The 18,653-nt window shown below is 45.1% G+C and overlaps 1 protein-coding gene across 2 annotated transcripts; it reads right to left on the bottom strand.

The window, feature by feature from the left end:
• Nucleotides 1–312: 312 nt before the first annotated feature.
• DDX17 (DEAD-box helicase 17) lies at nucleotides 313–17,492 on the bottom strand (the record flags this gene model as incomplete). 2 transcript variants are annotated; one of them, XM_079549164.1, is made up of 13 exons in its annotated part: nucleotides 313–833; nucleotides 1,526–1,765; nucleotides 6,003–6,062; nucleotides 6,423–6,484; nucleotides 6,985–7,095; nucleotides 7,382–7,554; nucleotides 7,638–7,798; nucleotides 9,678–9,819; nucleotides 10,109–10,174; nucleotides 10,898–11,031; nucleotides 11,161–11,260; nucleotides 13,141–13,291; nucleotides 17,449–17,492. In XM_079549164.1, 13 exons carry the CDS (start codon nucleotides 17,490–17,492, stop codon nucleotides 313–315), a joined length of 1,965 nt encoding a protein of 654 aa, XP_079405290.1. The 2 variants fall into 2 exon arrangements, with proteins under 2 accessions (XP_079405290.1, XP_079405289.1); XM_079549163.1 differs by having other exon boundaries at nucleotides 313–836.
• Between the last annotated feature and the right edge of the window lie 1,161 nt (nucleotides 17,493–18,653).

Consider the following 18,653-nt stretch of genomic DNA (forward strand, 5'->3'; position numbering starts at 1 on the left):
CTGCCTTATACTCATTTATTTTAGAGAAAATAAAATTTCCAATTTCCTCAACATGCAAGACAAAAAATAATAAATTTTCCAGTCAACTATATATATCTCTTTAAAAAAAAAAAAAAAAAAAAAGGAAAAAAAAAAAAAGATAGGGTCAGTAATGTGGATTACTGGGGGCCATTTTCGATGGGCTCAAGGGATTGGAACGGTGAATTCTAAGCCTAGCCTGCATGAGAGAGACATCACAATGGGAAAGAAGAGAAAGAAAAGGTTCCTTTAAATGCAAGAGGTCTAACACTGGTCACCAGCAGGCGAGTGGTCTCATTTGCGTGAGGGTGGAGGGGGTGGGGGCGGGGGTGGGTACTGGTAGGTGGCAGTCTGTCCCATATAGCCCATCACATTAGTGGCAGGGGGCTGAGGAAACTGTTGTGACATGAGCGGCTGCGGCTGCTGGCCTGAGCGCCCCACCATCCCTGCATACTGCTGTTGGGTAGTGCTCTGTGAGGTTCTCCCAGCGGTGGCAGCTGTGGTGCTGGCACCATAGCCACTAGCACTGTACTCCGCAGTGCCATAGCCACTCGTGCCATAGGCAGCTGCTCCATAGCTCCCTTGAGTGTAACCATACTGGCTCTGTGCTGCCCCAAAAGCGGAATTTGGGCTCCCGTAGGCACTGCCATAGGTCTTGTTGGCTCCGTTGGCGTAACTGTCACCACGCTCACGGTCTCTGAAGCCACCTGAGTCTCTCCGGCCCTCTTTCACTCCCCGGAGCCTCCTGTCACACTCTTCCTGGTACATCAGGTTAGGGTTGTTTACTGAACTGCTCGTTCGGTAACGAGAACGACCTCCTGGCGACGGATACATTAAGATTCAGTACCGTGAACAAGTTTTAAACAACGAACTCTGGTAATTATTGCCACCCTTTCTCCCCCTTCTACAGGCAGGGCACTGCCCACAAGGAGCAAAGCCATTCGCCCGACTTGCACAGCTGTGTGCATCCATCCCTGCGTTTTGTTCAAGGTGTAGCTATGAAGCTCAGGAAGTGTTAATGAGCGCACTGGGAGACAAAGGAAACAGAAGTAGTATAGGACTAGCTTAGGGATGTAATGAAACTTATCATTCCTTCAGGGAGAGGAGGAAGAAATAGTCTCAGCCCATGAAGGTGAAGTCAGAAAACCCATTCCCTGATTTTAATTGCACTTGTGCATGCACACGCATCCTGCATCTGTGTCTAGGTAGGAGCTACAAGAAATTAATTACTTCACGTAGAATTAGCTCCTTGAGGATATTATTGGGGGGGGGAGGGGGAGGAAAAGAACCAAAAATCTGACTAAGCTATAGTAGTGGCCTACTAGCTTGTAAAAAAGAAATATTTACAGAACACATGGAGATCTCAGGTACAAAACAAATGTACTGCTGACGTTTTATCTTAAAGTTATTACTTTTTAAACTTATTACTTCCTCATCCTCCTTCAATCTTCCCTCCCTCAAAATGGGAACCTACTCCCTATGCAGCCCCTCCCCCAGTTGTTTTTACCTCCACCACCACCTCCTCCTCCTCTGTGGTCCACAAGCTGCATCAGCTTTGGATTGATGGCTTGATTGGCTTCTTCCAACACTTTGATAAGCTCCCTGGCTTGTTTCAGGTTTCCTGGTGTGAAGAACGTGTACGCGGTACCTTTGTTGGTACTGCGCGCGGTGCGGCCAATGCGGTGCACGTAATCTTCAGAGCTGTTCGGATAGTCGTAGTTTATCACAAATTTAACGTCTTCCACATCTTGAGAAGTGCCCGGGTGCGAAGCACAGTGAAAGGGTGGGGTTGAGGAAAGGGGAGAAGAAGAGAGGACGTGCCAACGAAAGGTGGGGAGCACGAATGCAGGTGACAGTAATAAGAAAAAAAAAACAAACAACACAAAGTTAGCAAATGCATGGAATAGATACAAGACAGACTCATCCCAAAAGAGTAGAAGACTCGGATTTGAGATCATCGGGAACAAAGACCAGCGTCCTGAAAAACAGTGGTAGATTTCAAGCAGCTTCTCCCTGCACTCAAATTCATCCTCCCCAGAATGCATTTCTCTGTATTCCAGCCTTAAATTCATTGATGTTGGTGAATAAGCTGAGCTCTGTACTTTTTTTTTTTTTTTTTTTCCAAAGCACAATCCTGATGGTGAAAACCACACCATCTGACACAGCAAACTGGGGTGGAAGAAGGGAAGGACTGCCACTGTCAAGCTTTTACTCTGTTGGGAGAAGTCTAACAAGTAATAACAGTAATGAGATCACTTACCTTCCATTTGGTAACATGAAATAAAACGCAAGTCTTACAAATATTTACTTTGACAATCCTAACGAAGATACGGTGAGCTACTTCCCCTGGCCTCAAGTTTAAGGCTCTCCAATCACACTACTATTCAGACAACTCATTAAAAACTGTACAGATTGTACCTATGGTATCTTAACTTAGCTGCATAGTTATCACAAGAAGGCATTGCACTAACATTTCACTGTGCTGTTCTGTCCACTTCGGGCAAGCTTTGGCAATTTGGGCCATCCTGCATTCTGTTTACAGTTCCCAACTTCCCACATCAGATTGAAGCAGGAAGTGAAGGGATCAAAACTGCTGGGTAAAGAATACTACAAGAGATTGGAGCCGCACACCTTCCGGGGAGACTTCAGAAACTCGTGGGACAGAAACAAAGCAAATGTTAGTGTAACACTTCAGTGAAAGCATCTAAAGTACCGAAACCACCTATTTGCTACAGTATAGAACATTAAAAAAAGCATGGATTTACAGTAAGTGTCCTAACAGCTCGTGAAAAAAAAAAAAAATCTGCATTTTAAGACGAATATTCTGAAAATATCCAAAATAAAACACAGATTTTTGTGATTTCCTTTTTTTTTTTTTTCTTTTTTTTTTTTTTTTGTTTTAAAGAGAGAAACATTCTCTGTTTGTTACCAGACCGATGCACACTCCCTCCTCCTGTGGGAAACCGCTGCAGCCGATCCCGTCTCTTTGCCTTTTATTTTTGGCGGCCTCCTTTCGAAAACTCCGCCCTCTGACACGGGACCACTGGAGCGCGGGGAGCATGCATCAAGGGTCCGTGGCAGCGAGAAGTCCCCACACACGCTCGCTCTGTGAACTGGCTTAGATGCTTCTCTGTAGCCCCATTTGGTTGGGAAGCGCCGGAGAACCTGGCTTCACGTAAAAGTTTCAGGTCCTCCAACGCTTTCTGGCCCCGATTTGGGGCTCTTAGGGGGCATTTGTCAACAACAAAAAAAGGAGATGCGAAAAACAACATCCAAAGGGTCAGACTGCATCTATTGCCCAGACTGCGTCAATTTCAAAGGGGTCGTAGGAAAAAATAAAAATGAGGGGGCTTGTAGTGGCAGGAGGGGGACTTTATGTCTGTTTCTTATTACAGCAAAGGGGGGGCTCCTCAGTCTTTGCTGGCTCCAAAGTCCTGAATCACACCAAAAAAAGGGAGTGAGAAGGCAGGTTTCACAGGGGGCTGCGCGAGTCTCCAGCTAGGGTCCTTGATGCAACAGGTTTTTTAAGAAGGGGAAAGCGAAACAGAGAGGAGTTCACATGACAGATTGCATCTTCACAGCCAGGGTACAACTAGTTTGACAAGCAGCAGGCTACATGATCCTCAGTCAGCCCCATTACGCACATCCATCAGTAGCAAAGCAACGTGAATTACCACAGAGGATAAAGGATGTGCTTTCCCAGCAGAAAGCGCAGGGAAGCGGAGCTATCGATGTAGACAGCACTGACTTGACTGGGGAGGACTGGGAAGAATGGGAAGGCAGGAAGAGGAAAACGTAAGACTGTCGTCCAGACTAGAAAGTGAACCTGGCAGAGCACGCAGCTGGCTGAAGAAATACCCGAGCAAGTACAAGACTCGGCTTCTCCAGTCTAGCATGCTCCAAAGCGTTTGTGCGCACTCACAACCTTCCTGCACTTTCAGAAGATCATGTGGCAGGAACTAAAATTGAAACCGTCAATCATTTTTTGACGGCTATTTGGGAAACATGCCCTTTGTCAGGCCATCAGAGTATCCTATGGCACAGACAGTCTCCGATTATGGTATTCATTAGAAGGGACAAACTAGCAAACATGCTAGTCTAGAGAGCTGGTTTGACCATCAATGTAGATGTGCCCCCACCCCTGCACTGAGAATGATCTGTAGCTGATATCAAAGTTTCTGTTAAAGAAAACAAAACAAAACAAATTCAATGTTTTTAGTTTAATAGACTGAACAAAAAAAAAAAAAAAAAAATTAAAAAAAAAAAAAGATCAGTGCAGAGAGAGGACCTCACTCCAGGGAATTATCACAAAGAAGTCATTATGGGACTCAGAACTTACCTGGCAGAAGCTTTTTTGAAACCAATGTTCCATTAAGAAGAGGGAAAGCCCTGGTGACTCAGCCAAAAGGCGCGCGCCCCTGTTTTATGTTATTTAGGTAGAAGCCTTCACTTTCCAGGATCTTGGAGGAAGTCGTCCAGAAGTTTGCCAGTTAAGTGACTTATTTTAAGAAGCAGCAAACTCAGGGCCCCAAAACAAGCAGAGATGTTGTTCAGTAACAAGAAACAGACTCTGGTACCTTTCCCCCACAGCTTGGGTGAAGTGGAGGATGGGAAGTGGGGAGACTGTTTTCTGAAGTGTTATCCAATTGAGTAGTTTCAGTGAGTGTTTTTGAGGGGGGTGAGGCTGTTTTAAATGTCTAGGCAAGATGCACAAAGAAGCTACCAGCACATAGCAAGCCTGTTTAAAAAACGCTGCTAGAGAAAGCAGCTCTCTTTCATACAAACTAGTTTCAGGCCTCTGTCCCTTCTCCCAACAGGCCCAAGTTCTAACTGCACAGGTCCAGACATGACCCTAGAGGGCAGAGACTGAAGTCCGTATAATCACCTCTCTGAGGAAGTGTTGGACGTTTTTTGAATGGGGAGGGGAAGGAGGGGTGCAGGTTGTGTGAACAAAGGCTGCCACATCTGCTAATGGTCTGCCTGTGTTCAAGTGACCATGAGATGCACAGCACAGCCACCCTTTCAGCATATGAAAAATAGAGTTCAAATAACGGTGACTTCCAATAAACCTGAGATTTTTCAGATGTTATCTGCAATGATGAGCAATAATTTTATCTAAAATTCACCACTACAAGACACTAACCCCTAAGTGGTTTATATTCTGCCACTCAGGGAGGTTGGAATATTCAGTGCGCGTTATTAAACTCAGCACTTCAGAAGTCATCCTCCCCTTTTGGAGTGGGCAGATGCTTAAGGGCTGTGCCTAGCACAGTGTTTCACAGTCCAAGTATGCTCATTTAAGAAGGGGGTGCAACTGATCCATCCAGATCATTTTCATACTACCAGAATTGAGCGGTGCAATTTTGATTCAGTTACAATATCGGGCAACACTGTTCATGGCCATATGTAAGCTCAGTGATCCTGCCTAGAAGGAACACAGAGGAGGGCAATTACATGTCAAAATCAAAAATCTAGAGCAGTGCTTTCTCAGATGTGAACACATCTGCAGGGTAAAGATGTGTATATGTTGGGGTTTGTATGTTTCAATCTGCGGTGTGCTATGCAGGAGAATATTAGCTATTTGCTGTTGAAATGCTCTCCCACAACTTCCTACTTGGGCTTTATCTGGCACGCTCTGAACAGAGCAATCCATCCCTATAATCCAGCAACAAAAGCTGGATTTGGGGAAGAGGTGAGTGTGGTGGAAGGGTTGGGTTGCATAATTGGACGTCTCTTCTCCCTCTTGGCGATCGATTAGTCATGCCTAGGCCTTGCTGCAGACCAAAGCCTGTTCATTAGGAGCAGGAAGAGACTTTGAATATGAAAGAAAAAAAAAAGATTAATGTTAAAAAACGTATTTCACATGTGGGGGAAAATCACGCTTTGATTTTTTTTTTTTTTTTTTTTTTTTTTTAAAAGAAAGCATTTCAGGCCATAGAAGAAAAATATGCAGCAGTAGGCAAGAGTGGTCTATGTGTACAAACCTAGCCCACGAGATGCAACGTCGGTAGCAATGAGGATAGGAGCCTTTCCAGAGCGAAACTCTGTAAAACAAAGCATGCTATGAAGCAAGACTTTTCAAAACAAGATAACCTTATCTGAACTTGATTTACATTAAATGCACGCTTTCCAGAATCTTGGTAATATGTACGTCAATGTCAGAAAACCCAACAAGTCAGGAAATAGCACATCAATTACTTGTCCATAATCTGGCGTCACAGGTTAAGCTAATTTTCCCATTGCATTTTGGTCAAATACAACCACTGAAATTAACAGTAAAGGCAAAAGAAAATCCTCTGAAATGTATCTATTGGGCATAGAGACAAAAGAAAGCCTAAGAACAGCACATCTCAGTAAGTTACATGCAGCAGCCCGAGTTATCCCCCCCTCAGTGATGGACTCACCATTAAGCACCCAATCTCTTTCTGGCTGACTCTTGTCTCCATGGATACACATAGCTGGCCAACTGCCAAACAGAGACATACATTAGTATAGACAGAAAGTACATATATTAAAGGCAACAGGAAGCTTTACTGGCATTTCAGAAAGAAGGCAGAAAATAAAGCATTTGAGAAATATTTTTATTCCCCATCTCCTTCCTCTGGCCTTTACCTACCCAGAATGTACGCTTGCACATTCAGATGCACCTAGAATGTTTCTTGCATATTAAACCCACTAACCATATAGCAGCCATCTAAGCCAAATCACATTTGCTATATTGATGCTGTTCCTGCCAGTTCATTTCATCAGTATTCTGAGGAACTGAAAGCTGCACTGTTGACAAATATTCTCTCTTGCATTAATGCCTTGATGGACTGGAATATTCCAGGAAATCAAGACTGAATTCAGCCAAGAACCAAACGGACAGGTTGTTCCCAACAACAGCATGGCAAACATTTAAACCTTGCTGCTTTTATTACAGCTTCTGTTTCTCACTAGAAGCAAAGGGTGGAGGGAGTTAATCACCCATCTCTGCGCATCCTTCGAGTGAGATCATCACATCGTCTCTTTGTCTCCACAAAGATGATGGTCTTATTTTCCTTCTCCGCCATGATTTCTTCCATTAGCTGTATCAGTCTAAAATAGACATGAGAGCACTGAGTACACACACACAGCGATAAAGCCAGCACCATCTACACAAAATTTAGGTCTTTTGTCCAGTACTACAATTAAGAATGCAATTACGATTACAACTACGATTACGTATGCAATAGATTGGATAAATACAGGACTTACTTGCCTGGTAACATTCAAAGGTTAAGTAATACCTCAAAGTAAATTCACTATTCAGAATTCATATTTGACAACGCTGATATTAAAATATAGCCAAAAAAACTGAAACTCTAGGGAAAAATGAGCGTACTTATGGTCTTTCTCACTCTCCATGCACACATCCACTATCTGCAGGATATTGTGGTTGGCGCTCAGCTCCAAGTTCCCCACGTTGATCTGAACATAGTCCTGCAGGAAGTCCTCAGCAAGCTGGCGCACTTCTTTGGGCCAGGTGGCACTCCACATCAGGGTCTGTCTGTCAGGCTAAGAGAAAGGGAGAAAGGTTTAAGGTTGTGGACTTCAGATAGGAAACCGAAGGAGGCTGTTCTTTTACAAGGTTCACACACCCTGATCTGGTCAACAATTTTGCGGATCTGGGGTTCAAAGCCCATGTCTAACATCCTGTCTGCTTCGTCCAGCACGAGGTATGTACACCGACGAAGGTTGGTCTTCCCTGCCTCAAGGAAGTCAATCAAGCGACCCGGTGTAGCAATGCAGATCTCCACACCTTCGAAACAGGAGGAAAAAAGAATAAGGCTCTTCATTTGAATGTCAATTGGTATTTTTAGTCAGAATGAATCACCTTCTAGAGCAAAATCGCTTCAATAAAATGAAAAAGCACCACCCTCATCCATATCCAAGATTGACTCATTTCAGTAGAAGCCCTAGTTTCTTTTAATAATTCATTTTTTTCCCCATTCTGAAGTTACCATTACAGTGCCATTAGAACAATACATGCAGTACAGAAGCTAAAAGCTTACTGTCAGAAAACACCGGCTAAGAGCACAGAACACCAGCTGCCCAAAAACCAGAACCAAAATAAGCTTCTACTCAACCCTGACCCCCTTTCATCCACGCTTATACAACGTAGAGAGCTCTCTAGGAAAAATAACAGTGACCTACAACTAAACCCAATCTGTTCAACAAGCATCAAGTGTCTCCCTTGCTGCACAGGTCAAATTAGTTTCAATTCCTTTTTTTTTCCTTTTAAGTTTTAATTCACAGATTGAAATCATGGCCTTTAATATTGAATAATAATGCTATAATTATGACAGTCACCAAACCCGTAACTGCCAGCATAAAAACAGAATTCAAGTATTCACAAAGCAGCATCAAGGATGTTAATTTACATATTCCTTAAAATGGTGGAAGGGGTCCCTCAACTTTCAAGCCTCGGAGGCGAGTTCTTCAGAAGGAAGTGTTATAGAAATACCCACAAACATTAAGTTTAGCCAAGTAATGAATTGAGAAACAAAAAAAAACAAACAGAAAGCAGCACAAAAACCTCATACTTTCATCGATGCTTCACTTGCAGATGCACAGTATGCTGGGGCAGCCCTGATCTTTCTTTTTATGTCAACTTGGGCTCCTCAGAGCTGACGAAGCTGGCAAAGCTCATGCAAGAATTAGACTTCTAGCAGAGTCATAGGCTTGCTAAAGACACTGAAAAAACTGCACTTTGTTATCAGTGATGTATTCCTCCAGATACAAAGGAAATCACAACCGAGTCAAAAATGTTTTCAATGAGCTCTAGCCAACAATCTTTCCTGCAGCAAATAGTAAGCAATGCTCCAAAGACAGTAACTCTTATCTGCCCAAATTCTCTAACTAACAAGTCTCCTTCATCCACTGCACAGCACTACAGAAAGTATGCCAAATTTCACCAAGTTGACCCCCTCACTGTCTTTTCATATAATATTGTCTCCTCCACTGATGATGCTGCTTCTGAACAGGAGTGCACTGCTGCTCTACTGAATAGAACTATCCCACAGCCTTCTACCACACATTGTTACCCTGATACTGCAGTGTTCAACAGTAACTCTTCAAACCACAGTGGTAAGTAAAAACTTTTGATTCCTCGTGCAGATCTGCACATGTAAGCTTTATCTTACATCTTCTCGCACAATTATATCCACTTCTTCTTAGCCTAGAGAAGATTAGAACCTCAGAACATTCCTGCCTTTGAAATTACATGCAGATAGCCCTTAGTATAAGGCTGGGTCACCAGAGCACTACTGCTGTTGCTGCAGAAACATGGCACTTTATTATTCCTAACTCCATCCCTTTGCTATGCTAGGAAAGGTAATTGCAGAATTTTATGGAGGTGCCACGAGCAGGAAGCTTAGTCCTTAAGAACAAGTTCTAGTGAACTTCACAAGTTCGAAGATAAAATGGAAAGGAAGCCTAATATCCAAATAAGCCATTATACAACACTATCATTGCAAGGGGAAGAAGAGACAGCTTCTCAGTCACTAATACCTCTTCAAACAGGCTTCAAGATCACTCTCAAATACACAGGTTGTTTTTTTGTTTTTTGCTTGTTTGTTTTTAAAAAACACCACTCCAGAAATTTGCAAACACACATTTCAAGATCTAATTTAGATTACCTCTTTCTAGATCTCTGATCTGGGGACCTTTGGGTGCTCCTCCATAAATGCAGGTACTCTTCAGCCTTGAACATTTGCCATAATCGTCAGCCACCTGCTGCACCTGCTGGGCCAGCTCCCTGGTAGGTGCAAGAACCAGGCACTGCAGAAGGAATCAATTCAGGTTAGTCAAGCTGTAGACACGGCCTTAACTTAAGGGCTCTGCTCAAATGCCATAAGCAAAGCCGGACCATCTGCTCTCTAATAGCTAAAACATAGAAACATCTTTAGATCATGTCAGGAATTACACAGAATTTCAACTAATGAGCGGGATGTTTGCATTGTGATTGTAAATGTGCTCTACTTACTATTATGATTTATCAATTAAATCACACATCTCATTAACGCTGCCATGCCATGCAGATAAAAGAAGAGGTTTGACAAGCACTTACAATTGGGCCATCCCCTCTCTCCAAATATGGCTGGTGGTTGATGTGAACAATTGCAGGCAACAGGTACTGGAACAAAAAAAACTTTGTCAAGACAGAGGACTCCAATATTCAACACTAACGACCACCTGCTGCGACAACTGGGCCATGGGAAGAGCCTGCTTTGCCTAACATCCCTTCAAAAGCCACTACATGTTTCAGAGATAGGAATAAATCTCATCTGTGTTAACACCTACAAAACATGCTTGTGTTTATTCAAAAGATGAGATTTCCAGAGCTGCTGGATAGAGCCACCTCATCTGCTTTTGGCATAGGTGGAAAACTTGGCTGCTTAGCACCTTTGAAGAAAAGGCACATTTGGAGCCTAAATTAGTAGAATTGAGTCATCCTGGCTTTAAACAATGCTTCTCGTAAAGAAGGAAATACCTTCCTGACCACTGCAGATAAAATTAATACATTAATGAAGACTAAGCCATCATTTCTTTGGATTTTCATATTTAGTAAGACAAATACACCATAGAGCACATACTATTTCCTAAACCACACCGTAAGCACGGACAAAAGAAGTGCTTCAACATCAAAACAGAAGCACGCAAAAAACATGCCTGTGGATGAGACAGGTTAGATGAGCTGAGCTCACCCACGATGCAATGAAGCAAGCTTTAAAAACATGCAAAAGCCTCACTTCGTGCTTGTAGTACTGAGACCAAACACTAGTAACAAGCAGCCAAGGGTAAATTCCACAAGGCAACAGTGAAAATAAGTCTGGAGAGGAAAGGGAAGAATACATACTGCGAGTGTCTTCCCAGAGCCAGTCTGCGCAATGCCCACCATATCACGACCACTGAGAGCAAGTGGAAAGCCTTGGCACTGAATTGGAGTGGGTTCTGTGAAATTCTGGTCCATCAGGGCATCCATCACATACTCTAAACATTTAAGGAAGGAAACAATTTCTTTAAGGATAACTGAAGCTAAATGTAGTTTCAGAAAACCTTGTAAATACAGAACTTACTGCTTTTCAGTAATCCTCATTTTCTTAAAGGCAAAATACTTACGTGGAAAGCTGCATTGGTGGAAGGCAAACACAGGCTTGGGGCAGCCCTCCATTCCTCGAATTGTTATCTCTTTCTTCCTTCTCAGTTCTTCAACTTCATACTATTTACATGGAGAAAAAAAAAATGCAAAGAAATGCCAAATTTCAGCAGGATCCTCAAGCACGTGCTTCTAATTATTAAGTTGCTTCACACCTCTACCTAACAGCTTACTTAGGGAGATCAGATCGACAAGATCTCAAAATGACTGCTTTCCTTAGGATTCCACCCTAGATCAAGCTGTCACATAGGCTCTCAACCAATCAGAGGTAAGGCTTCTCTACAAAGCCTAGCATCTGTTTTCTTCCAACCAGCCTTTCTAAAAACAAGTGCATCAATACCAGGTTTTAAAGGCTTTTTTCCTTCTTCCAAGGCCAGAATTTATCAACAGCTTCAAACGTGAACAGAAGCAGAGGGACAGACTAAGCATGTTCTATATGACAGTACTGAGAACCCAGTAAATAAAACAGGCCCTGCCATATTACAAACAAGGTGAAGGCAGGGCAGTCCCTCTCTTTCCATTAAAACATACCAAAGAATTTCCTTCCTGCTTCTAAGAAGCCCAGGCAACATCACAATGACACACTAACGTCCTAATACTTTAAAATAGCATTTCTGAAATGCGTATTCAGAAAAGGACAATTTTAGGATCAGGGGAAGCAGCTGTCCAGGTTTGAACCCGAAGAGTAGCAAGGACACCGGTTAGCAGGGCATGTGTAACTGCGGCAGTGCAAGGCAGAGGCTAAGGACAGGCTACAAAAACAGACCAGGAGCAGTGGATTTGTTCAGCCTGGGAGAGGGGACTAACAAGGGAGTCTAACAGCTACTTTCAGCTCTTTGTTGTGAGCTACTTTAGAGAAGATGGAGCCAGACCTTAAAAACTTCAATTAGTTATTGAGGAAAAAAATACCATGAGAAACATTAAGACCTGAGACAGCCACACAGATGGATACACACTCTAATCATCCCTGGGACATCTGAACTAAGAAGGACAAGGCATTAAGCAAACTGCTTGAGCTCTGAGGAGAGCATTGGATGAGATCTCCTGAGGCCCAGAGGAGGGCCACAAAGACGATCAGGGGACTGGAGCACCTTCCCTATGAGGACAGGCTGAGAGAGCTGGGCTTGTTCAGCCTGGAGAAAAGGTGGCTGCGGGGTGACCTCCTGGCAGCCTTTCAGTACCTAAAGGGAGCCTACAAACAGGAGGGGAATCAACTCTTTGAAAGGGCAGGTAATAGCAGGACAAGGGGAAATGGTTTTAAGTTGAGGGAGGGGAGATTTAGGCTGGATGTCAGAGGGAAATTCTTTACAGAGTGCTGAGGTGCTGGAACAGGCTGCCCAGAGAGATTGGAGATGCTCTATCCCTAGAGGTGTTCAAGGCCAGGTTGTATGGGGCCCTAGGCAGCCCGGTCTAGTATTAGATATGGAGGTTGGTGGTCCTGCATGTGGCAGGGGGTTGGAGACTCATGATCCTTGAGGTCCTTTCCAACCCGGGCCATTCTGTGAAGTTCCTTTTTTCAGCCTGAACTGCTATCACAAAACTATATTTCTCCCAAATTTTCCTCAAGTATTTGCACTAATCTTAGTTCATTATTTTTGGTTCTTTCAGGGCCTCCGCAGTAGTGAAACTCTGAAGTCCTCTAATTTGCATCTGCACTGACAAAGGATGACATTTCATTTGTCAATCTCATGTAAGCAGATCACAGCAGTGTTTTGGTGGTGAGTTGCAAGTGGCCAAACGTAAAATACCATGTATAAAAATGGCTGAAAACAGAAGCATCACTTCTGCTGACGTTACAGCGACAGCAACTACAAGCGTGACGCAGCAGAGGACAAACATGCCAAACAAGATTAATGAAGAGCCAGTTTTATTACGCACTGTTCTAGAGGCCCTAGAACAAAGCTTTCCAGTTGTGACACTTTTTGTTGTATGTAAAAACTTACTGGAGTAAGCCTGGCCACTTCTGGATGTTCCACGTAAAAATTCTTCTCAAACTTGGGCAGTTCATTTAAGTCCCATTTTTTCTTTCGTAAGCGCTCCCCTGGGTTACCAAACTTCTTTGGAGGAAGAGGACCACCACGGCTTGCTCCAAACCTGGAAATACCAACATAAATTACAAACAGAATAGTTTAGTTAGTTGGGAATTTGCACGTTTCTGCAGCATTTCCACTCCTTTTCATCCCCTTGACACGAGCACAATATTCTCACAGTTCACTTTATCTCACTCCCCCCTAGAAACCAATACTATGATAGCATACAGCAACACAAACATGCCCTGTGCCCATTCTAACCCAAAGCCATCCCTGAGGTTCCTTTCAGTGCAGCCATTTTTAGGTCAGCCTTTCAATACCTAAAGGGAGGCTACAAACAGGAGGGGAATCGACTCTTTGAAAGGGTAGATAACTGCAGGGCAAGGAGAAATGGTTTTAATGGTTGAGGGAGATTTAGGTTGGATGTCAGGGGGAAGTTCTTTACAGAGAGTGGTGAGGTGCTGGAACAGGCTGCCCAGAGAGGTTGTGGTTGTGTGCCCTGTCCCTGGAGGTGTTCAAGGCCAGATTGCATGGGGCCCTGGGCAGCCTGGTCAAGTGTTAAATGGGTTGGAAATTCAGGATCCTTGAGGTCCCTTCCAACCCTGGCCATTCTGTGACCCTGTGATCCCTCTCCTGGGACAAAGCTGCTGGTACAGCCGTGCCTCTTATTTTTCACTGAAGCTTAGATTACACTTAAAACATGGATATATGAAAAGCATGGGAGAAATCTCTAATCACAAGTTCCTTCCATCTCAAGAGTAATTTTTATTAAGACAATTGCTATTTTCCTTTCTCCCCTTCTCCAGCTTCTCCCCTTTCTTATCAAACCATATGCCTCAAATACAAAACACAAAAAGGAAACAAGGCCAGCAAAGCCTGACAGTCTGCGTACAACACTAGAACCAAGGCAATAAGTAACACCTCCCTTTTTAAACCAGCCACAGCAAAACAAAACCACAAAACAAAACAAATCCACCGGGGGGGGGGGGGGAAGAAAAAAAAAAAAAAAAAAAAAGGGATCTTCTTTCAAACATCTCTGACTCTGCTAAAAAATGTCCTAAGCATCAAGCAATGCCAAGTTACTGTTCTCTCACAGAAGTTTTATTTACTCAGTTAATTTCACGCACTTCAGAAGGTTAAGAACTCTCCTATGACTCAGGGATGCAGTAAACAAAACAATAACTTCTGGCCAAAATCTGTAACGCTACTGAATTAGAGTAGTATGAAGCAGTTACTTACTGGATACATTATAAATTATTATTTACTTTAAAATTCCACCGGAAAAATTACAGTCAACAAAACAAACCAAAAGCTACAGAAATCCCAAAGCAGTTTTCATCAACTGGTAACTAGAGGAAAGCCTGATAAAACTGAAGTAGATTTGAAATACTGCTTGCATTACCTTAATTACAGGACTATCTGTTCAGACAGTAGCCACATTTGCTCTTTAAACTGCTTCCTAAAGGAAATTACAAAATGACAATGGCTAAGAGACCAAAAAGAAGAACCTGAACATATCAACAGGAAGGAGTTACACTGTTGGAAAAAGCATGGCAGATCTAATTTAACTTACAGCCAGCAACGCAAATTCTAATGTTTGTTTTGCTGCAAGTGTTTCATTACATCTCTTCTCCCTTGTATAAATACCCCTTATTTTCTCCTCCTATGCTCACCAGGCTCCCCACCAGCACCCTGTGTCATCAGTCATCTCTGTCATAGGCAAAGATAACAAAACACAATTTCAAAAATCACTTTGAAGCATTAAGTTGTCTTCTGGGACAAAGGAGAAACAACAATAGTACAGATCATTTCCAGAAACATTCTGCTCCGCTGAAGATACCTGCTGCTGACCATGCTAACTTGAGGTCCAAATGCTAACTACTGATGCAACCCAGCAGTTCTAACAGAAGGCAGAGACAGCCTCGCTGGAGTCTAGTGGAGGGCGAGAGGAAAAGCTGACTGCAAGACTGGACCCCAAAACAGCTGAGCACTCTATGTGCTCCACAGCTATCCAGAGGGAAGAATCCACACACAGAGGGCGGTGACGCACTGGAACAGGTTGCCCAAGGAGGCTGTGGATGCCCCATCCCTGGAGGCATTCAAGGCCAGGCTGGATGTGGCTCTGGGCAGCCTGGTCTGGTGGCTGCTGACCTTGCACATAGCAGGGGGGTTGAAACTAGATGATCATCGTGGTCCTTTTCAACCCAGGCCATTCTATGATTATGATTCACGTGCTCTGACACGAGTGCAGCAGTTCCAGTTCTCCGTCCCCATACGCAATACGGCTGCACGCTGACCTGAGGGAAGGGAACCCTGCTGCACTCCTGCAACCCCGCTGGGAACCACCTGATTCCAGCTCCAGTCAAGTTGATTTAAATCTAGGATTACTTCACTGAGAAATTCAGACTGACCCAGAAGATTCCTCTCTAACACAAGTATGCCACAGATTCTGGGACAGAACTGAGAGAATTTATTACATTCCAGAGCAAAACAGTGCAGCTGCCTATCCTAAGCAGTCACCTACAGCTCATTCCTCAGAGGAAGAAAACTGGAAGTCTGTATTTGTTAGCTCAGGGAAAAGTCAGCACTAGGAAGATGAAGAACTTCTGTACCCAGCATCCTGGGTGGCCCCACTTTGTCAGAGGGATTATTTATGAATTGCTTGTCGGTGGCTGAATCCTGATACATTAAATCTTCTGGTGTAATAGGCCAAGGAGACAATTTTCCATGCAGATGTCCAAAAACCTGACAAATAAGGCACTCCTCCTTACTTGCTTCTTACACCACATCCCTGATCTAAACCAGAAGAATCTACGACCAAAGCCCTTCTGCAGAGCATGACGACACAAATTTCATGCATGCTAAGCATTGTAACGACACTCTGAACAGTGTTACTTTAGGTAACTCTTAGAAAGTCTGCATACTCAAACACGCTCTCTAAACTCCAAAAGCAGCTGGGCCTGAGCTATCTCAGATTGCCAGAGCATTTACACTGATGTCCTTGTGTTGTGCTCAGCTGGAAAGCTCATGGTGGAAAAAAACAACCATCCTCCCTGTGAAAAAAAGTGAAAGGATGCTTTAAGTTCAGAGTGTGAAATGTGGGCACAAAGATAAAGCCTAAATATGACTATCTTCCTCCACAGATGAAGAGAAACTAAATGTTAAAGTGGTTTTTGACACGTCAACAAAATATTCCTCGATCTGCCACTGAGAAAAAGGGAGAAAATAAGAGCAAAAAACATGAGAAGCAGTCTTAATATGGCAGACCAGATCATATAGTACGTTTACTGTTAACTGCTGAGAATGGAGTCCTAACTACTTGCTACTATAAGGATGGAAAACACCACTCTCCTAAACTGGTTTTCACTTTCTCTAGGATGAGCCTTACTGCTTTTAACCCTCAGAAAGAAAACCAAGTCACAAACCATTTATATGTTACAACGTCATCCTATTGCTGCTATCCTTAGAAGGAGTCAAAGCTGCAAAACCCTTCCGTAATCATTTCAGCAGCAACACTGGAAGCACGGAGCAGTAGGCCATAACCACAGCAGCCAGACAGCTCCCATTCGACTGCTCCATCAGCTTGGTCACGCTAAGGCTGGTCACGCACAGCTTGGCCGTGCCTGCAAAGCACAGCCCAGGCCATGTTTACAGCCACTGGCCTCCTCAGAAGGCAGGCAGCCCAGCGGCAGCTTTCACTCTCATTTCCTCTCACGAGAAGGGCCCTTCACCAACTGCCATCTTCTGAGGGAGCCCCAAAGGAGCAATGACAGCACGAAGGGCAGCGCCAGAGCCACAGAGACCCCCATTGGTGGTTGGTGGGGAGGAGGGAGGGGAGAGGTGGTTAGGTAAAGGAGAAAATATATTAAGGATAAAGGGACAAAAGGAAGAGGTAGGCCTTAGAACTGCAAACTAGGCACGTCAGTAAGAAAAAGAGTAAATAAAAACAAAGCCACCCCTTCCTGCCGAAACTGTGACAATACACCTCTCAACGTGAAAATCGGAGGTGCAAAATCCGTCCTCACCCCCCACCCCCTCCCCCAATGCCCCCTCACTCTCCTCAACACGATCATGTGAGAAGAAACCCCCCCTCCCAACCCTTCCCCCCGGCCCCCAGCCTCTTCAACTGAGGTGCGCGTCCCCCAAGCCCTCTGCCCCCCCCCCCCCTCCCTTCCGATCACCCCCGGCCTCCCAGCCCGGCCCTCCCCGTCGCCCTCTTACCCGCCGCGGTCCCGGTCTCGCCCCCGGTCCCCGAAGCCCCTCATCGCCCCCGGGGGGGTGGGCGAGAGGCATCGGAATGCCGGCCGTGGTGACGGCGAAGGGCTGGGGGTGCGGGGCGAGGGCCCGGCCAGCGCCGGCTGGGTCTCGGAGGACTCGCTTTGCGCCACCTCGGCTCTCGGGAGGGACACAAACGCAGAAGAATTGGTCAGTGGGTCAGAGACCCGCTGAGCGTCGGCGGAGGGAACGGCGGGGCTCTCGGTCGGCTCCAGGGCCCGTCAAGTGTGGAGACGCTCGCGTCTTCTTCCTCCGTGCTCCCGGCACAAAATGGCCGCCGCCGCCCCAACCCGCTTCACTTACGTTACGGGCGCCCCGGCGCTGCGCAAACTGCGGCTCCCGAAAATGCCTACGCTTATTCCCGGAAGCCAACTACGTCGTACGCGTTCATGGCGAAACGCTGCTCCGAACGGAGAGAGAGATACGAAAGTTGCGTAGCGTTCTATACTTCAGCTGCCCCAGCGCGAGGCGGGGAGGAAAGAGAGTATCGCTCTTCTTATTCCTCAAAGTCTGCTACGCAAGGAGCCTACAGCGTAACCCCTTCTAGAGGGTAGGGAAAAGCTAAGCCGAGGCGTACGTTACGTAAGCGCACGGCGTACGCAGCTTGCGTAACTCAGGCTGACGTAGAGCAGGAAGAGCCCGACCGTTTTGCGTAAAATTCTTCCGCGGGCTGTGCGGGAAGGGCTGGCGGAAGGTCGGAGGATTACGCTAATCGTGCAGCGTAGCGGCGCTTAGAGAATACGGCCGTTCGGCCAGGCGCCGGCTGCCCCCGTGGAGGAGACAACAACGGTGCTGGTGGAGCGGCGGGGCCCGGCCCAGCAGCGGCTGATGTGGGCTGCGCGGGTTCGGTGGGCCCGGGTTGCCTGGGGGTTGTGGGCTCAGCGCCCTGGCAGCAACGGGAGGGACAGCAGCCATGATGTCTGCTTTCTCCTGGCTGGGAGAAAATGGCTTGATGTACCCCGAACGGGTTTCAAAAGATTGGGTCGCATCTGGCTTATTTGTCCCGTGGGAAATGAGCGAGAGTAGGGCTGGATGAAAGCATCCAAACACGGGTCAAATGCTGTTCTGATTTTACATCTTTATTATTGTGTAAACTTGAGGTCATTCTCTCCAAAAAGTAGAAGTGCATTAATAAATAATCTGGTCAACAT

This window comes from Tetrao urogallus (assembly GCF_951394365.1).
Source record: "Tetrao urogallus genome assembly, chromosome: 1".
Taxonomy (NCBI): Eukaryota; Metazoa; Chordata; class Aves; order Galliformes; family Phasianidae; genus Tetrao; species Tetrao urogallus.